The sequence below is a fragment of the Triturus cristatus genome, chromosome 10 (genome assembly GCF_964204655.1).
Source record: "Triturus cristatus chromosome 10, aTriCri1.1, whole genome shotgun sequence".
Classification (NCBI taxonomy): Eukaryota; Metazoa; Chordata; class Amphibia; order Caudata; family Salamandridae; genus Triturus; species Triturus cristatus.
In genome coordinates, this window is record NC_140593.1 from 461759057 (window position 1) to 461773907 (window position 14851).

Genomic DNA, 14851 nt, shown 5'->3' on the forward strand with positions numbered 1-14851 from the left:
ATATGTTATGGTTTTAGCAAATATTAACACAGCCATTTATTGGAAATATGAACAGGAAAATGGAGCCTTACCTTTTATTCTGGAAGCCTGCAGCTAACTTTCTGTCACATTGCTAACAATGTAAAAATCCACTCCCATCATACCTGTCCAGTGGCAGCAATACTTCCTTGACAGAGTCATTATTCAATGTCCATGCACACAAACTGCAATACTGACCATTGTAGAGTCCCAGGATACAGTATTCATGCTCAGTGACTGTTAATATTACTTTTTGTTTGCACATAAACTCACAAGAAAAAAGTTAATCTAATAGCAGGCAATGTGCAAATTGTATGCCATCAGTGCATGTGACAGAGCACAACAGCAGTCTTTCAGTTAATAGTATTCTTTCAGTAAAACATTAGTAAGGTCAACCCTATTATACTATACAACCAAATCAAGGGTTATAACTTATTGAAAACTGTCACTTTCTCTAAATAACCATTTAATGTAACCCCCTCAGTCATAAATGGTTTGGAAAAAAAACCTTTGTTCTTTATTGATGCCCGAAAATCCTACAGAGATTCTGTGGTTGCATAAACATTGATTTGTTTCTTCATGGGGATATAAATATTTTGCTTATAAAGGGAACGTTTTTCAATTGCGTGCTAATTTGATATGATTTTCTTTGTTTTTAGAAAAACAACAATGGAAACAGTACAATCTCAACAGGGTATCAATGCAATAGATTCTGTGGCAGAGAGCGATGTTATCCATATACACACCCAGCCCGGACAACCTCCGATTCCTTCTGTAAAGCAGGTAATAAACGTGTCCTTTGCTCTATTGTCTGTACAGGAATAGATAATCAGGATTCTAGTGCTAGATAATTACAACATCGTCAGCATGAATCTATAATTGGGTCTCATGGTTCCCAATATTTCTGGAGAAAATGGCTGTTGAACTGAAAAGAGCATCTCTATTGGTGGTACTAGTAACAAATACAAACGATTGCAGGCCCATGAAAGAGTACCAGTAGGTGGTAAACCCAAGTAACAGTACTAGTCATTTCTCCAGTCTTTCTATGAGTAGAAACAGCAGGTCTCAGCCATTAAAGTTCCTTTAGGTTTCCCAGTAGCCCTTTTCCTCTATGCACCAATCTAGAATTTGGCTTTGCCATTTGCTTTTATTTGAATCAAGCAAGAACAAAGGGTATACAGTATTTCTGATGGATACATCTGCCAGTGGATTCCTCACCTTGTGAATATCCCCTGCGCCAGTATTCCACTGAATTATTCCTAGCTCTCCATGCCAACATGGACGTCATAATACCACGGCTCCGCTTGCGACTCCGTATGACGTCACCGGAGCCATAAGAGAGCCACGTCTGCGTGATGATGTCAGTTCCTTTGTTTCCGCGCCGTCGACGCGTAACGGTTTTCTTGCACTCTCCTTGGTTGAAGAGTTACTTTGTTGTTAACTTGTGAGTTACTGTTTTTTAAAGTACTCATGTCTTCGTCGAGGAATTCAGGATTTAAGCTGTGTAGGGAATGTGGGGGTCCCATGTCCATCACTGACCCCCATGAAGATTGCTTATGGTGCCTGTCGTCGGATCACGACATGGAAGACTGTTCCTGTTGCAGGAAAATGAACCCAAAGGCACTTAAGGAACGGGAAGCAAAGCTGTTTATGGCCAAGGCGAAGAAGGAAGGTAGAGGTCGCAAGCGAGACAAGTCGAAGCAGAGTCGTCGACTTCGCACTCGTCGAAGTCGAGAAGACATAAGAAAAAGAGGAAGCATGAGTCTCGGCGCCGATCGACGAAGGGTAGGGCTTCGAAGTCACCTTCACCTTGACATCGCAGTAGGGACTTTGTCTCACCTTCGCCTTCTCCTTCTCCTCGTCTCACTCCGGAGAAGTCTCCTTCGCCTAAGGTAACTCCGGCGCAGTCTCCGGCACCGAGGGATTCACCAGCTTCCGACACCGGGCCGGATCAGGATGCTGAACTCTCTCCAGTGGATCCGGTAGAGGATCCGTCTGCTCCTGGACCGGTTACTCCCTGGCTGGATACAGGTTCGACTCCATACCCGCAATTCCCGGCTCCAGGGACGGATCCGTCGCATTTTTTAAATGCTATGTATGGAGTATTCCGTAGAGCAGCCTTCCCATCTGGAGCACCTTCAGGTCCTGTGGGTCCACTAGCATTCAGTTTGGGCGTGCCACAACACTATGCTCAGGCACCATTTATGCCCTTCATGCCAATGCCGCCGTCATGGCAGTTTTCGGTGCCGTCTGGAGAGCTTTCCTCCTGGCCTCGTCTGGATCGTGTGCCCTCGTCGGAGCCTCCCTCGACGCCGGCTCCTGCTGCGCCGCGTGTGACGCCGCCGACTCCATCGGCGCAGCCGACTCCACGAACGGCGCCGCCGACGCAGTGTCCACGGATTCGTTCTCGGAGAGAGGCTCAGAGGCTTATAGAAGAGGATCAGTATCGTGCAGAGGAAGTAGAGGAAGGTGAATTAGACGACTCAATGGATGAGTTTGAAGGAATTCAGGAGGCAAGCGGATTGGACACTACTCCTGAATGGGAACTTTCTTCTTCGAGGTCTTCTCCGCCTCAAGAGCTGGCTCCTTACCATTTGGTAATTAAGAAGGCTGCGGAGCTTTTAGACTTGCAGTTGCCTTCTGCAGAATATAAGCCTAACTTATTGACGGAGGTTCTACATTCACCTTCCTCAATTGTTGAGCCCCTGTTGCCTTTTAATGAGGCCATCCTGGATCCTATCATGGACGTTTGGGTAAAGCCACTTTCTTCGCCTGCTGTTTCAAGGGCTGTGGCTAGAAGATATAGAGTAGCTCCAGGGGATCCGAGCTTCCTTTCTTCACATCCATCTCCAGAGAGTTTGGTAGTGCAAGCATCCTGCTCCAAACAATCTTCGGGGGCATTTCCACAAGCTCCGGCTGACAGAGACTCAAAGAAAATTGAACAGTCAGCTAAAAAGATTTTCTCTTCAGCTAGTATGGCACTGAAGTCAACTAATGCCACTTGTTTGTTGGGCTGCTACATACACGCTTTAATGGACTCTGTAAAGCAATTGGCCCCCAAGTTGCCTGATGAGGAGAAGGGTTGCTTCATGGATGTTCTTTCAGACACACAGGCTGCAGCTAGGCAGGTAATCCAGTCAGGATTGGATACGGATGACTGTGTTGTCAGAGTTATGGGTTCTTCCATAGCCACAAGAAGACAGGCTTGGCACCGCGCTTCTGGATTTTCCCCTGATGTTCAGGCCACTCTTGTTGACTTACCCTTTGATGGGACAAAGCTTTTTGGACAAAAAGCGGATTCTGCCTTACAGAGATTCAAGAATAGCAGGGCGACTGCGAAATCCTTGGGATTGCAGACCCAGTCGAAGGATTTTGGTTTCAGAAAGTATAGGGGTTTTGGAAGGTCTTCTTTTCACACCTTCCGTCAACCTCAACAGCAGCAACAACAGCAAAATCCACTTATAAGTCCTATAGAGGAAGACAAAGAGGACGACGTGGTTCTGGCCGCAATCTCTCCTCCTCCTCAGCCTCCTCTGCTCCCAATGATGCTACAGGGAAGCAGCCCTAGATCCCCCATCCTGGATCATGTGGGGCCAGTTGGGGGTCGGGTGTCCCACTTTCTGCAAGGTTGGAAACTGGTCACGACGGACCTTTCGGTTTTAAACCTTGTGGAGAATGGGTACGCCCTTCCCTTTCGGGAATTTCCTCCCCCTTACCCTCCATGCCAAGGTTTTTGCTCAGCGGACCATCTGCTTCTTCTGCAGAAGGAGGTTCTTACATTGCTACAAAAAGGTGCAATAGAGGTGGTTCCAGAGCAGGAAAGGGGTCAGGGATGCTACTCCCGGTATTTCCTGATTCCCAAAAAGGACGGCAGATTGCGTCCGATCCTGGACCTCAGAGTCTTGAACTTTTACCTGAAACAGGATAAATTCAAGATGCTAACACTTACTCGGGTTCTTCAGGCATTGCAGCAAGTAGACTGGATGGTGTCGATCGACTTGCAGGATGCGTATTTCCAAATCCCAATCGTGAAGTCGTACAGGAAGTATCTCAGTTTTACGGTTGGGTCGCAACACTACCAGTTTGCGGTCCTCCCGTTTGGTCTTACTACTGAACCTCGAGTCTTCCCCAAGGTGATGGCGGTGGTGGCTGCCCATCTCAGGAGGTTGGGGATTCCGGTTTTCCCCTACCTGGACGACTGGCTACTGAAAGCGAGTCGCCAGAGATGGTGCAACATCATCTGCAGGTAACATCTCATCTGTTATTCAACTTGGGTTTTTCAATCAATGTGCCCAAATCTCACCTGGTGCCCTCTCAGCACAGCCTGTTCATAGGGGTGGTTCTGGACACTACTGTGTGTCGAGCATTTCCTCCTCCACAAAGAATTCTCGACATTCAGGAGATGATCCCTTTATTCCACAATGGAGCGGTTGTTCCAGTTCTGAAGGTCCTTCGTCTGCTCGGTCTGTTTGCCTCCTGCATTCTGTTCGTCAACCATGCACGCTGGCACATGAGGGCACTCCAGTGGTGTCTCGCAGGCAGTGGTATCAACACAACGGAGATCTCAGGGAGTCAGTCAGGATCTCCAGAGAAGCTGCAGCGGATCTGTCTTGGTGGAGCGCAATCTGTCTCAAGGAAAGCCCTTTCATCTTCCTCCAACAATGGCCACAGTGATAACGGATGTCTTCACCCTAGGGTGGGGTGCTCATCTGGGGGATCTGGAGATCAAGGGTCTTTGGTCTCCAGAGGAAAGATTGTCTCATATCCACCTTCTAGAATTGCGGGTGATACGTTTGGCGCTCAAGGCTTTTCTCCCTTCCCTTCGCGGTCAGTCGGTTCAGGTCCTGACGGACAACACTACCGCGATGTGGTATGTCAACAAGCAGGGAGGAGTAGGGTCCTACCGTCTCTGCAGAGAGGCTTTGCGACTCTGGTCCTGGGCTCAGGACCATTGGATTTGCTTGATGGTGAATCCTCTGCCCGGGGTGCTGAACGTACGTGCGGACAGTCTCAGTCGACAGTTTTCTGCCGACCACGAGTGGAAGCTTCATCCAGAGGTTGTTCAGCACATCTTTTAGACGTGGGGGACTCCTCGGGTGGACCTGTTTGCCATTCAAGAGACCACTCATTGCCTGTCATTCTGCAGTCTCCAGTTTCCGATGCAGGGGGTGTTGGGGGACGCATTTCAGTTGAGTTGGGGCTCACAACTCCTTTACGCGTTTCCTCCCATACCCTTGATTCCTCGGGTTCTGAGGAAGATTCGCCAAGACCGGGCCCAAGTTAAATTGATCGCCCCGGATTGGCCAAGAAGGGTGTGGTACACAGATCTAATTCACCTTTCGTTGCACCCTCCGCACCGTCTCCCTCTCAGGGCAGACTTCCTCTCGCAGTCGAAGGGGCAGGTTCTTCACCCCCTCCTCCAGAGCCTGCACTTTCACGCCTGGAGATTCAACCCGAGTTCTTTCTCTCTCCCACCAGACGTAGTGGATGTTATATTATCATCTAGGCGACACTCCACTAAGTCAATTTATTCCTATAGATGGTCTAAGTTTATAAAATGGTGTGGAGAGAGATCCATTGACCCTTTAAAGGCCCACTTGTCTAATGTGCTTCAGTTTGCTCTTTCCTTGGCTCAGCAGGGTTGTGCTGTGGCCACGGTTAAGGGCTATTTATCAGTCTTATCGGCTTTTCTGTGTCTTCCAGATCAGCCGTCGTTATTTAAATCTCCTATTGTTTTAAGATTTATCAAAGGCCTTACTAATAGGTTTCCACCTACTCCCTTTGTAATGCCACAGTGGGACCTTAATCTTGTTTTAACTTTTTTGATGGGGTCCCCTTTTGAACCCCTTCATAGCTGTCCTTTGAGGTTATTGTCCTTTAAAACCGTCTTTCTTGTAGCCATACCCTCAGCAAGGAGGGTGAGTGAGCTTCAAGCTCTTAGTTCAAAACCCTCGTTTTTAACCTTACATGCTGAAAGGATGGTCCTCAGGACCAGGGCTGCTTTCCTACCTAAGGTAGTTACTCCTTTTCATCTGGGGCAGTCCATTACTCTCCCTGTGTTTTATCCTCCCCCTCACTCTTCCATGGAGGAGGAGAGACATCACTGCTTGGACCCTAAAAGAGCAGTGAGCTTTTATTTGGACAGAACAAAAGATATACGTTTTGGAAGATCAGCTCTTCATGGGCTATTTTGGACACTCAAAAGGCAAAGCTGTGCACAAGCACACTCTGTCCAGATGGATCATCCTAACCATCAAGATCTGCTACGCCCTGGCTGGTAAGGTTCCTCCTGAGGGTATTAGAGCTAATTCTACTAGAGCTAAGTCTTCCACCTCTGCTTTGGCCAGGGGTGTTCCAGTTACAGACATTTGTAAGGCCGCGACTTGGGCCTCCCTCCATACTTTGGCAAACCATTATTGCTTAGATTCTGAGATGAGGAGGGAAGGCCATTTAGTGCGCTCTGTCTTGCAGGACTTTTTGGTATAGGAAAGGTGGACACCCTCCTCCGGGAGTGGGACTGCTGTGGGAATCTATTCACAAGGTGAGGAATCCACTGGTAGATGTATCCATCAGAAGAGCAAGTTATTTACCTTCGGTAACGCATTTTCTGGTGGATACAGTATCTGCCTGTGAATTCCTCACTGACCCACCCGCCTCCCCGTTGTCCACCTTTGTATACCTAAAAAGATCCCTTTTTTGGCTGGTTGTTTATTCATTGTATTTTCTATCTAGTACATTCATAGGAAATGCTGATGTTTTTAGCTTTCCTTTTTAGGTCTCGCCTGACCCAGCGCATGCGCTGGTCTGGCGAGACTTATTGAGAGGGCTCCAAAAAGTGCTACCAGGCCAGCCTAGAGCTACAGTGCATGTGCGCGGGCGCGCGCGCCCCGCGCTTTACCACGATTACTTTCACTTTCGCGGCCCCCACGGCCGCTTTGATGTTTGGTCGTGATCGCGATAGCGATCACTTAAACTTTCGCGGCCGCTAGGGGAATCTGCAATCAATTCACTAATTCATTCACTCATTATACTCACCGTGGTGCCTCTGTGAACTTGTCTTGCATAACAGCACACTGTAAGAAAGAGTTTCATCGCCAACAGACCTAGACGGGTTCACAGGGGGTACGGTGCTTCGGTGCCTGAGATGCATTCCAAGATCCGTTCTGCAGAATTTTGATGTAAACAGAAGACAGTCACGCGCGGCGACCCCGTCTATAGATGACCCTATGTCAGCAAATGTGTGTGTCCTTTTGGTTACCGACATTGTGCCCAGAAGTCACTCTCAGCTAGGAGCTCTCCGGTGGGGCGGGGCACTGGCTGACCCAAAATATAAACAAGGTTCTGAAATCAGCACGAAGCGTCGTTCAACGTTTAATTTGACGTCGACACTAAAAAAACATCTTTCCGTGCACCAAACATGCAAATATATTTTACTATGTAATGCGAAGTACATAATTTATTGGTTGTCCTCACGCAATAACCAGCAGTGCCAGTAATCCGGTCTGTAATAGCCCCACACACCAAATGTCTATAGATACAGCACCTCGTGATCAATATGTCTATATTGGCGCTATATCAAACACCAAATTAAATCAGTTGTAATCTGCCTTTCCAAAGCAACATGGTTGAAACTGTGTCAAACGTTTCAACTAGAACGTTTACAGGCTTTATTGACATTTTCTTCTGCTTTCCGAGAGTTTCATTGCTTGATAGCCCCACACCAGTGCCCCCACACCCACCAACAACAGCACCAACTACACACTAGACACAATTTGCCATTTCCCACTTCAGTGTCTTTATCCATAATCTCTGCGGCAAGTGGGGCGGCTGCTGGCCTCCAGGTGCACGTGCTACTCTCATCCCGTTTCTCCCAGATAAGGGCTGGACACCGGGACTGAGGCCCGTCAATTACTGCCCTGCTTCATCCCTCATACCTCCTTCAAACAACTGGATACCTACTAACAAAGAATGGTGCCTTTGAAACGGGTCTTGTAACACAGGTGTGAAAAGCTGAAATGAAGCAAACACTTTTTGTTTTACAATGGCATATTCAATTCTGAACACATACCATGTATTACTACCTGAAAATACATTGCTCTGCATCGTTCGTTCTTTCTTTCTTCATTAGTAAAGCCAAGTGATGAGACTTATTTGATTTGCCAATGCTTATTATCAGGGCTCGAGTTGTGGTACCACGCTTGTGGACGGCGTCCCCCCACTTATTTTACCCGGAGCTCGATAACTGGAGCAAATGGAGCCACACATTCACTCTTTGGCCTCTCTGGGGCGAGATCAGAGCTCATTCAGAATGCTGCTCACGTGCTGGCTTCTCTGATGCAATCGCACCTAAGGGGTGAGCGAGGGGAGGCAATGAGTCTGATGGTGCAAGCCACCTTTTGTGACGTTTACTTCCTGTCGTGACGTCAGCATCCCCCCACTTCTTTTTTAGGTCTCGCCTGACCCAGCGCATGCACTGGTCTGGCAAGACTTATTGAGAGGGCTCCAAAAAGTGCTACCAGGCCAGCCTAGAGCTACAGTGCATGTGCGCAGGCGCGCGCGCCGTGCTTTACCACAATTACTTTCACTTTCGATTTGATGTTTGATCGTGATCGCGATCACTTTAACTTTCGTGGCCGCTTGGCATAGCCAATAGCTCTCGCTTTTGGGACCTTATAAGTATTTAGTTATGCAATTGTTACGTGGCTAAACACTTATAAGGTCCCAAAGGCGAGACCTATTGGCTATGCCAATGCTTGTTGACTTTGTGCTGTATATATTCGTTCAAATGTTGTGTACTATGTATACTTGAGTCTGTGTCAGTCCACCTGTTCGCCTCTGAGGCACGAAAAAAATAGTGGAACTGACGTCATCACGTCGACGTGGCTCTCTTATGGCTCCGGTGACGTCATACGGAGTCGCGAGCGGAGCCGTGGTATTATGACGTCGACATAGGCGTGGAGAGCTAGGAAAAATTCAGTGGAATGCTGGCGCAGGGGATATTCACAAGTTGAGGAATCCACAGGCAGATACTGTATCCACCAGAAAAAGCGTTACCGAAGGTAAGTAACTTGTTCATTTGTTGCCCCCCCTTTTTTGGAACAAATATCATTAGGAGTGCACCATTCATAAATAAAAGTATCCAACATATGGGACTGTAGGACAGAATGTGCCTTGGGGCGCCACAGGCATGTGCATCCCCTTTCTCATCCCACAGGACACTCTTCAGCTATTACAGAAGGGGCTGCTGAACTTTGTGCAGTCCCTTCGGAAATTTAGGTCCCACAGTCAGTGTACCCCTTAAGGATGCCACTGAAAAGGGGGCAAAGGAGGCTCCATGGAGTCCCTAATAAATCCTCTGCAGGTGGGTGCAATAACTCACTGCTACCGCCTACATGGAGATGTCTGTTCCCTCTTGTAAATTAGGCTGGGTGCCTCCTCCACTTTAAAAGACAGAGCAGCTGCTTTAAACAGCCACTCCGCCTTTCACAGACGTGGCTCCCATAGCAGCCACAAATTTGTGTCTGCCCTGAACGCGCACATTATGTGTGCATTATCAGCACCCTGTCCCTGTTTGCACCTGGCGTACCTAGTAAAAGGTGCACCGTGCCCCAAACCGGGACAGTGCACTCTTCTTTACATAATGCTCTACACATGGTGTGCAGCAAGAACCTGATGCTGTACATCAGACCTCAAATTACAGATCCAAGCCCCATTTCACAGCATCAAAATTCTCCCGCGACCCACCTCACCCAAACATCTGGATGGTTTCCAGGTGACACCATCAGATTACAAGTATTTGGTCTAATAAACCTCATATATGCACAACTGAAATGGAAATGAAGAAGGGAGGGATGATGGTAGCAACAGCAAATACCTATTTCAAGATGGAAGGACAATGGCGGAGAGAAGAGGTTGAAAAGGGACTACAAAGGAACAGAATATGAGAGGGGTGTTCAAAAAAAGAAAAGGTGCATGATAAGAAGGCAGATGAATTAGGCAGAGGATGTGCAGGGAAAGGACAATGTTCTCTGCATTTCTGCTGGAGCCCTCATTATCCATTCCTGTTCCCATGTCAGTACAAAATATAATGACAAACCACACAAGTCAGAGATATCACACTTCAATTGAAGAGATCCAGTGCTGTCTGTCTCCAAGAGCATGTAATCTCCCCAAAATCATTGGTCACAAAGTGAAGCACCAGGAGCTGTTTCAAAAGAGATTCGTCCTTTTCATCAGTTAATCTTCTTGAAAGTCATTCCTCATCCATGACCTGGAAAACGAGTTCCCACCATTGGTATATACATCCTCTTCCAAAGTCTGCATATCAGAATGTTTGCCAAGAGCAGCTACTGGTGTATGGGGTTACATTTGAACTGATCAGGCTCCCTCCAGTGCATGAACTTCAATTGTAGAACCCTCAAACTCAGATCATCTGGGATTTCTTAAACCGACGATACACAGCTCCTCTTCACCTGTGACAAGCCACAAACAAATACTTCAATTGATATCTGTTTCCTAAATGCTACCTGTTGCATCAACAGGTGATACAGTCAGTGGTGTACTTGTTGATGGTTAAACATCTCGTTCAGATTACACTGTATTTTACAGTCCTCAAAAGATCTCACTCTGGAGCCCATAAACATACCTGCAATAGTTCACTGTTTCTATATATAACATAGGATTATCCCTTGCTTGCAGTCGAATAAGGGTACATAATGGATTGGAAACAGGGGGAAGCAAGGGCTGTGAACATATTCAAAGCCACAGTAAAGTCTAAAACCTTCAATATCATTCTGGTGACCTAGTTGCTTTAGAGATTGGGCAAGTCTGTCTTTTCTAATAGCCATAGGACATCCCAGATAGCTCAAGCAGCAACTGTTTGGTCCCTCAGTACCATTGTTTGCCAGATCCTCCTTGGGTCAATTCCACCAAAATGTGTAAATCTGTTGCCATATAATATACTAACAGGTCCACTGAACCAGGTCCTTCCCTGTCACATATGAACCTCACCAAGTAGACGGTATGGATGGCATCTCTTGTTCAACCAAGAATCCCCTTTTCATGCATATAGGGAAGGCATGCATATATCATCACCATTAGATTAACAGAAATCCGCATCTGGTGTGGCCCATCTTGACTTTCTACAATACGGTGTGTTTATTGACTCTATACAATCCAGTGGCTTTTAGGATCACATTAACTCCTAGGTACTCTACTGACATGCCCATAATCCTAAAGGTGATCAGTTTTGATATCAAGGACAATTCCTTGTCTTTGAGATTAATAGGGGACAGTTTGGTCATGTTCCTGTTAATAAAACGCAACACACTGCAATAGGACTGTTGCACTGAGATTAGCACAGACGAGAAGTGTCTCGATCTGTTAGGTAAAGCATAACATTGTCTGCAAACAATGAAACCTTATCAGTCCTATTTCCAAATCTCACCCCCAAAATCATACCATGCCTTTGCAAGCGAGCAGCCAGGAACTCCTTTCTAAACAAAAACAAACAGAGCCATAGCAAACAGTAACAAATAGCATCCATGTCTCTTTCCACTGCCTAGTTATAAGGGATGTGAATACCCACTTATGACCACCACTTTTACATATGGTGCAGCATTAATCTCCAGCAATAATCACGCTTCAGGAGTTTATATTTTTTCTGATCCAATAAGCACAGTTTATATTAAGCACATGGTCTTTTGGTTTTAAATAAAGTTACTAAGAAAATTCTTTCCTCTTCAATTTACGTAATTTCATTCATTAATAATTATTAATGTTAATTTCAGCAATATCTAATGACTGTTTTATATAGCTCACTGCTCTTCTTTAGGAGAATCAACACTCGTATTCAGTAATATATTTTAAATTACAGTATAAAAATATTTTAATATCACTTTCAAATCATTGTACAAAGTTATTTAACAAAACTTAAAAAGCTGGTTTCAACAGGCATTCATAGTAAGTCATTAGCAGTAATGCTTGAGTCTTTATTGTTATCATGGTGGAAGTCCCACGGTGATACTCACAAGTAGTACATAGAGAAGCATTAAAAGCAATATTAAAAATCAAGTGACATTGATAACCAATGAAAAATTTCCTAGCTTTCGTAACGGAAAGTTTTAATTCTATTAAGGACTCGGAGGCAAGGATTAGGCTTTTCTTTCTTCCATTTATTCCATAGCAGCCTTAGAAAAAACAACAGTGAAACAACAATTGGACTTCATTTCCCATGAAGCCTATGGAGAAAACAAAAATGCCATGCAACAGTCCATTGTCCAATCATGCGCCTCCTGGGATCATAACAACCCCTGCTCTGTGCTGGACGTCCTCTTTCTTCCTGCGATAAATCCGACCGTCAGCATTCCTAGTCCTGCTTCGATGACTCTGTCCCTGCAAGCAGAAAAAGGAGTCGTAAAATCTGTGAATCAAAGTCACCAGCACAGAAGCAAAAAACAATATTCACAATAGGCACAACTGAACAGGAAAACGCTTTACTTACGCCTGACGGCACATCCTGATGAGCCCGGGTGGGTCCAGGAGTATCCTGAGGGCGGGCTAATCCTCGCCTCTGAGTCCTTAATAGAATTGAAACTTTCCGTTACGAAAGCTAGGAAATTTTTCATTCTATGTCAGGACCCGGAGGCGAGGATTAGGCTAGTTCAAAGCTTATCCACCACCAGGGACGCGGTGGAGGTGGAGGAAGACCAGTCAGCCGCATTCAAGATGTCCTCCAAGCGTGCGCCCAGCATAAAAGCCTTAGATGCCATTGCACCCCGAGGGGAGTGTGCTCCGAAGACCTTCGTGTCGATGCCTGCCTCAACCATCACCCAACAAACCCATCTTGCAATCGTCGGGGAAGAGACCGCCCAAAAAGGCTTCCGCAAAGCAATCTGAAGCAGACGCTCCCCATGAGGGCGAACGTCCTCAGTCATAGCCTCATAAGCTCTGATACATCTGACAACACAGAGCTTGGGGCAGTCAGGGAAAGCCGGATAAGAAATAACCCGAGACTGGGTCTTGGTGCGCCGGAACACATGGAATGTGACTCCGTCCGGCGTGAAGGATCTCCCCGTAATATCCAGGGCTCGAACATCTGAAACCTGTCTGCAGGATACTAAACACAACAACATGGCCAGCTTTGAAGACAACTGCTTACGTGACAGGTATTTGTTGCTGGGCCATTCCGACAAGAAGCGCAAGACCTTATTCACATCCCAGAGTACCGAATATTGCGGTTCTGGAGGAAGAGAAAGACGAATCCCCCGAAGGAGCTTCCGCAACAGGTGATGGTCACCCACAGGATGATCCGCCACCACAGTGTCCAGCCGAAATCGCAGAGCGGAACGTATTAATCGTCCTGTAAGCTAACCCTACCGAAGCCAGGGAAGCCAGAAAATTCAGGATGTGAGCAACATCTGCCTCCACGGGATCCAGACTCCGTTGCAGACACCAACCCATCCATCGGGACCACGCCGACCGATATCGCTTGATGGTACCATCGGCCCATGCTCTGGATAGGAGCTCTGCAGCGTGGCGCGAAAGCCCAGGGTCTTGCCATCGAGAGCTGTAATCCGCCACGCCATCAAAGCCAACGAGCCGCTCACTATCTATCAGGGGATGAGGGCTGCCCGATGGATTGAGCAGGAGATGAGGGAGCCGGGGTAGACTGATTGGAGAAGCCCAGGAAAGTTCCATCAGAACTGGAAACCAGGCTTGTGCTTTCCAAATTAGGGTAATCAGTACCAGATCCGCCCCCTGCCGACGGACCTGCGTCGTCAATCTCATGATCATAGCGAAGGGAGGAAATGCATAACCCTTCTCCAGCGACCAATCCTGCAGGAAGGCATCGGTGGCTGCCGCTCCTGGATCCGGCCGCCAACTGAAGTACCTGGGAATCTGAAAGTCCAGGCGAGAGGCAAAGGGGTCGACAGTAAAAGGACCCCAGTGTTCCTGCAAGGTCAGGAACACCGGCTGGAAAAGCTTCCACAAGCTGGAGTCTCGAAGATGCCGAGACTGCCAATCGGCTACCTGATTGGCGTCCCCGGTAAATTCTCCGCAATCACCGACACTTGATGTGCCAGGCAGTATTTCCAAAAGTCCTTGTCCAGATCTGCCAGGGCTTTGTAATGCGTTCCTCCCAGGTGATTGATGTAGCGTACTGCCACCACATTGTCCATCTTGAGGAGGATACACGAGTAAGCCCTGTCCTTCGTCCAACAGTGGACCGCGAAAGAGCCGGCCATGATCTCCAAACAGTTGATGTGGAGGGAACCTTCCTCGGCGGACCAACCTCCTCCTGTAGTGAGCTCGCCACAACGTGCTCCCCAACCGGAGTCGCTGGCATCGGACTCGATCACCAGGTCGGGACTGGAACCAAAAATGGCCCGCCCAGTTCCACGCTTCCATGCGGGAGAGCCACCACTGAAGCTCGTCTCTGACCTTCTCGGACAGGGGTACCTTCTGAGCGTACGTCAAACCCCTTCGGAGGTGGAATGCTTTGAGATGCTGAAGGGCCCGAAAATGCAAAGTACCCGGAAAGATGGCCTGAATCGAGAATGACAGGAGTCTGACTACCCTGGCAATGCTGCGGAGATACGTTAGTTGTTTCCAGAGCAATTGCCGGATCTCGTGACGGATCTTCGTCATCTTCCTGGAAGGCAGCCACCGAATCCATCACAAAACCTAGAAAGGTGATCGAGCGAGTGGGGTGGAGGCAAGACTTCGATTGGTTTATGACAAACCCCAGAGTTTGTAGAAGATGAACCGCCGAACAGAGCTGGAGCAAGAGAGTCTGAGGGCACTGATGTAGGAAGAGCATGTTGTCCAGATA

At 47.4% G+C, this 14851-nt stretch overlaps 1 protein-coding gene across 7 annotated transcripts in view; it reads left to right on the forward strand.

Moving 5' to 3' along the window:
• CREM (cAMP responsive element modulator) overlaps nucleotides 1-14851 on the forward strand; it is an 848590-nt gene that overhangs the window by 193333 nt on the left and 640406 nt on the right. For all 7 annotated transcript variants that reach the window (XM_085631873.1, XM_085631875.1, XM_085631878.1 and 4 more), the window contains exon 3: nucleotides 678-801. In XM_085631873.1, the coding sequence (XP_085487999.1) occupies nucleotides 688-801 (114 nt within the window). In that variant the 5' untranslated portion in view covers nucleotides 678-687. The remainder of the gene's footprint in view (nucleotides 1-677; nucleotides 802-14851) is intronic.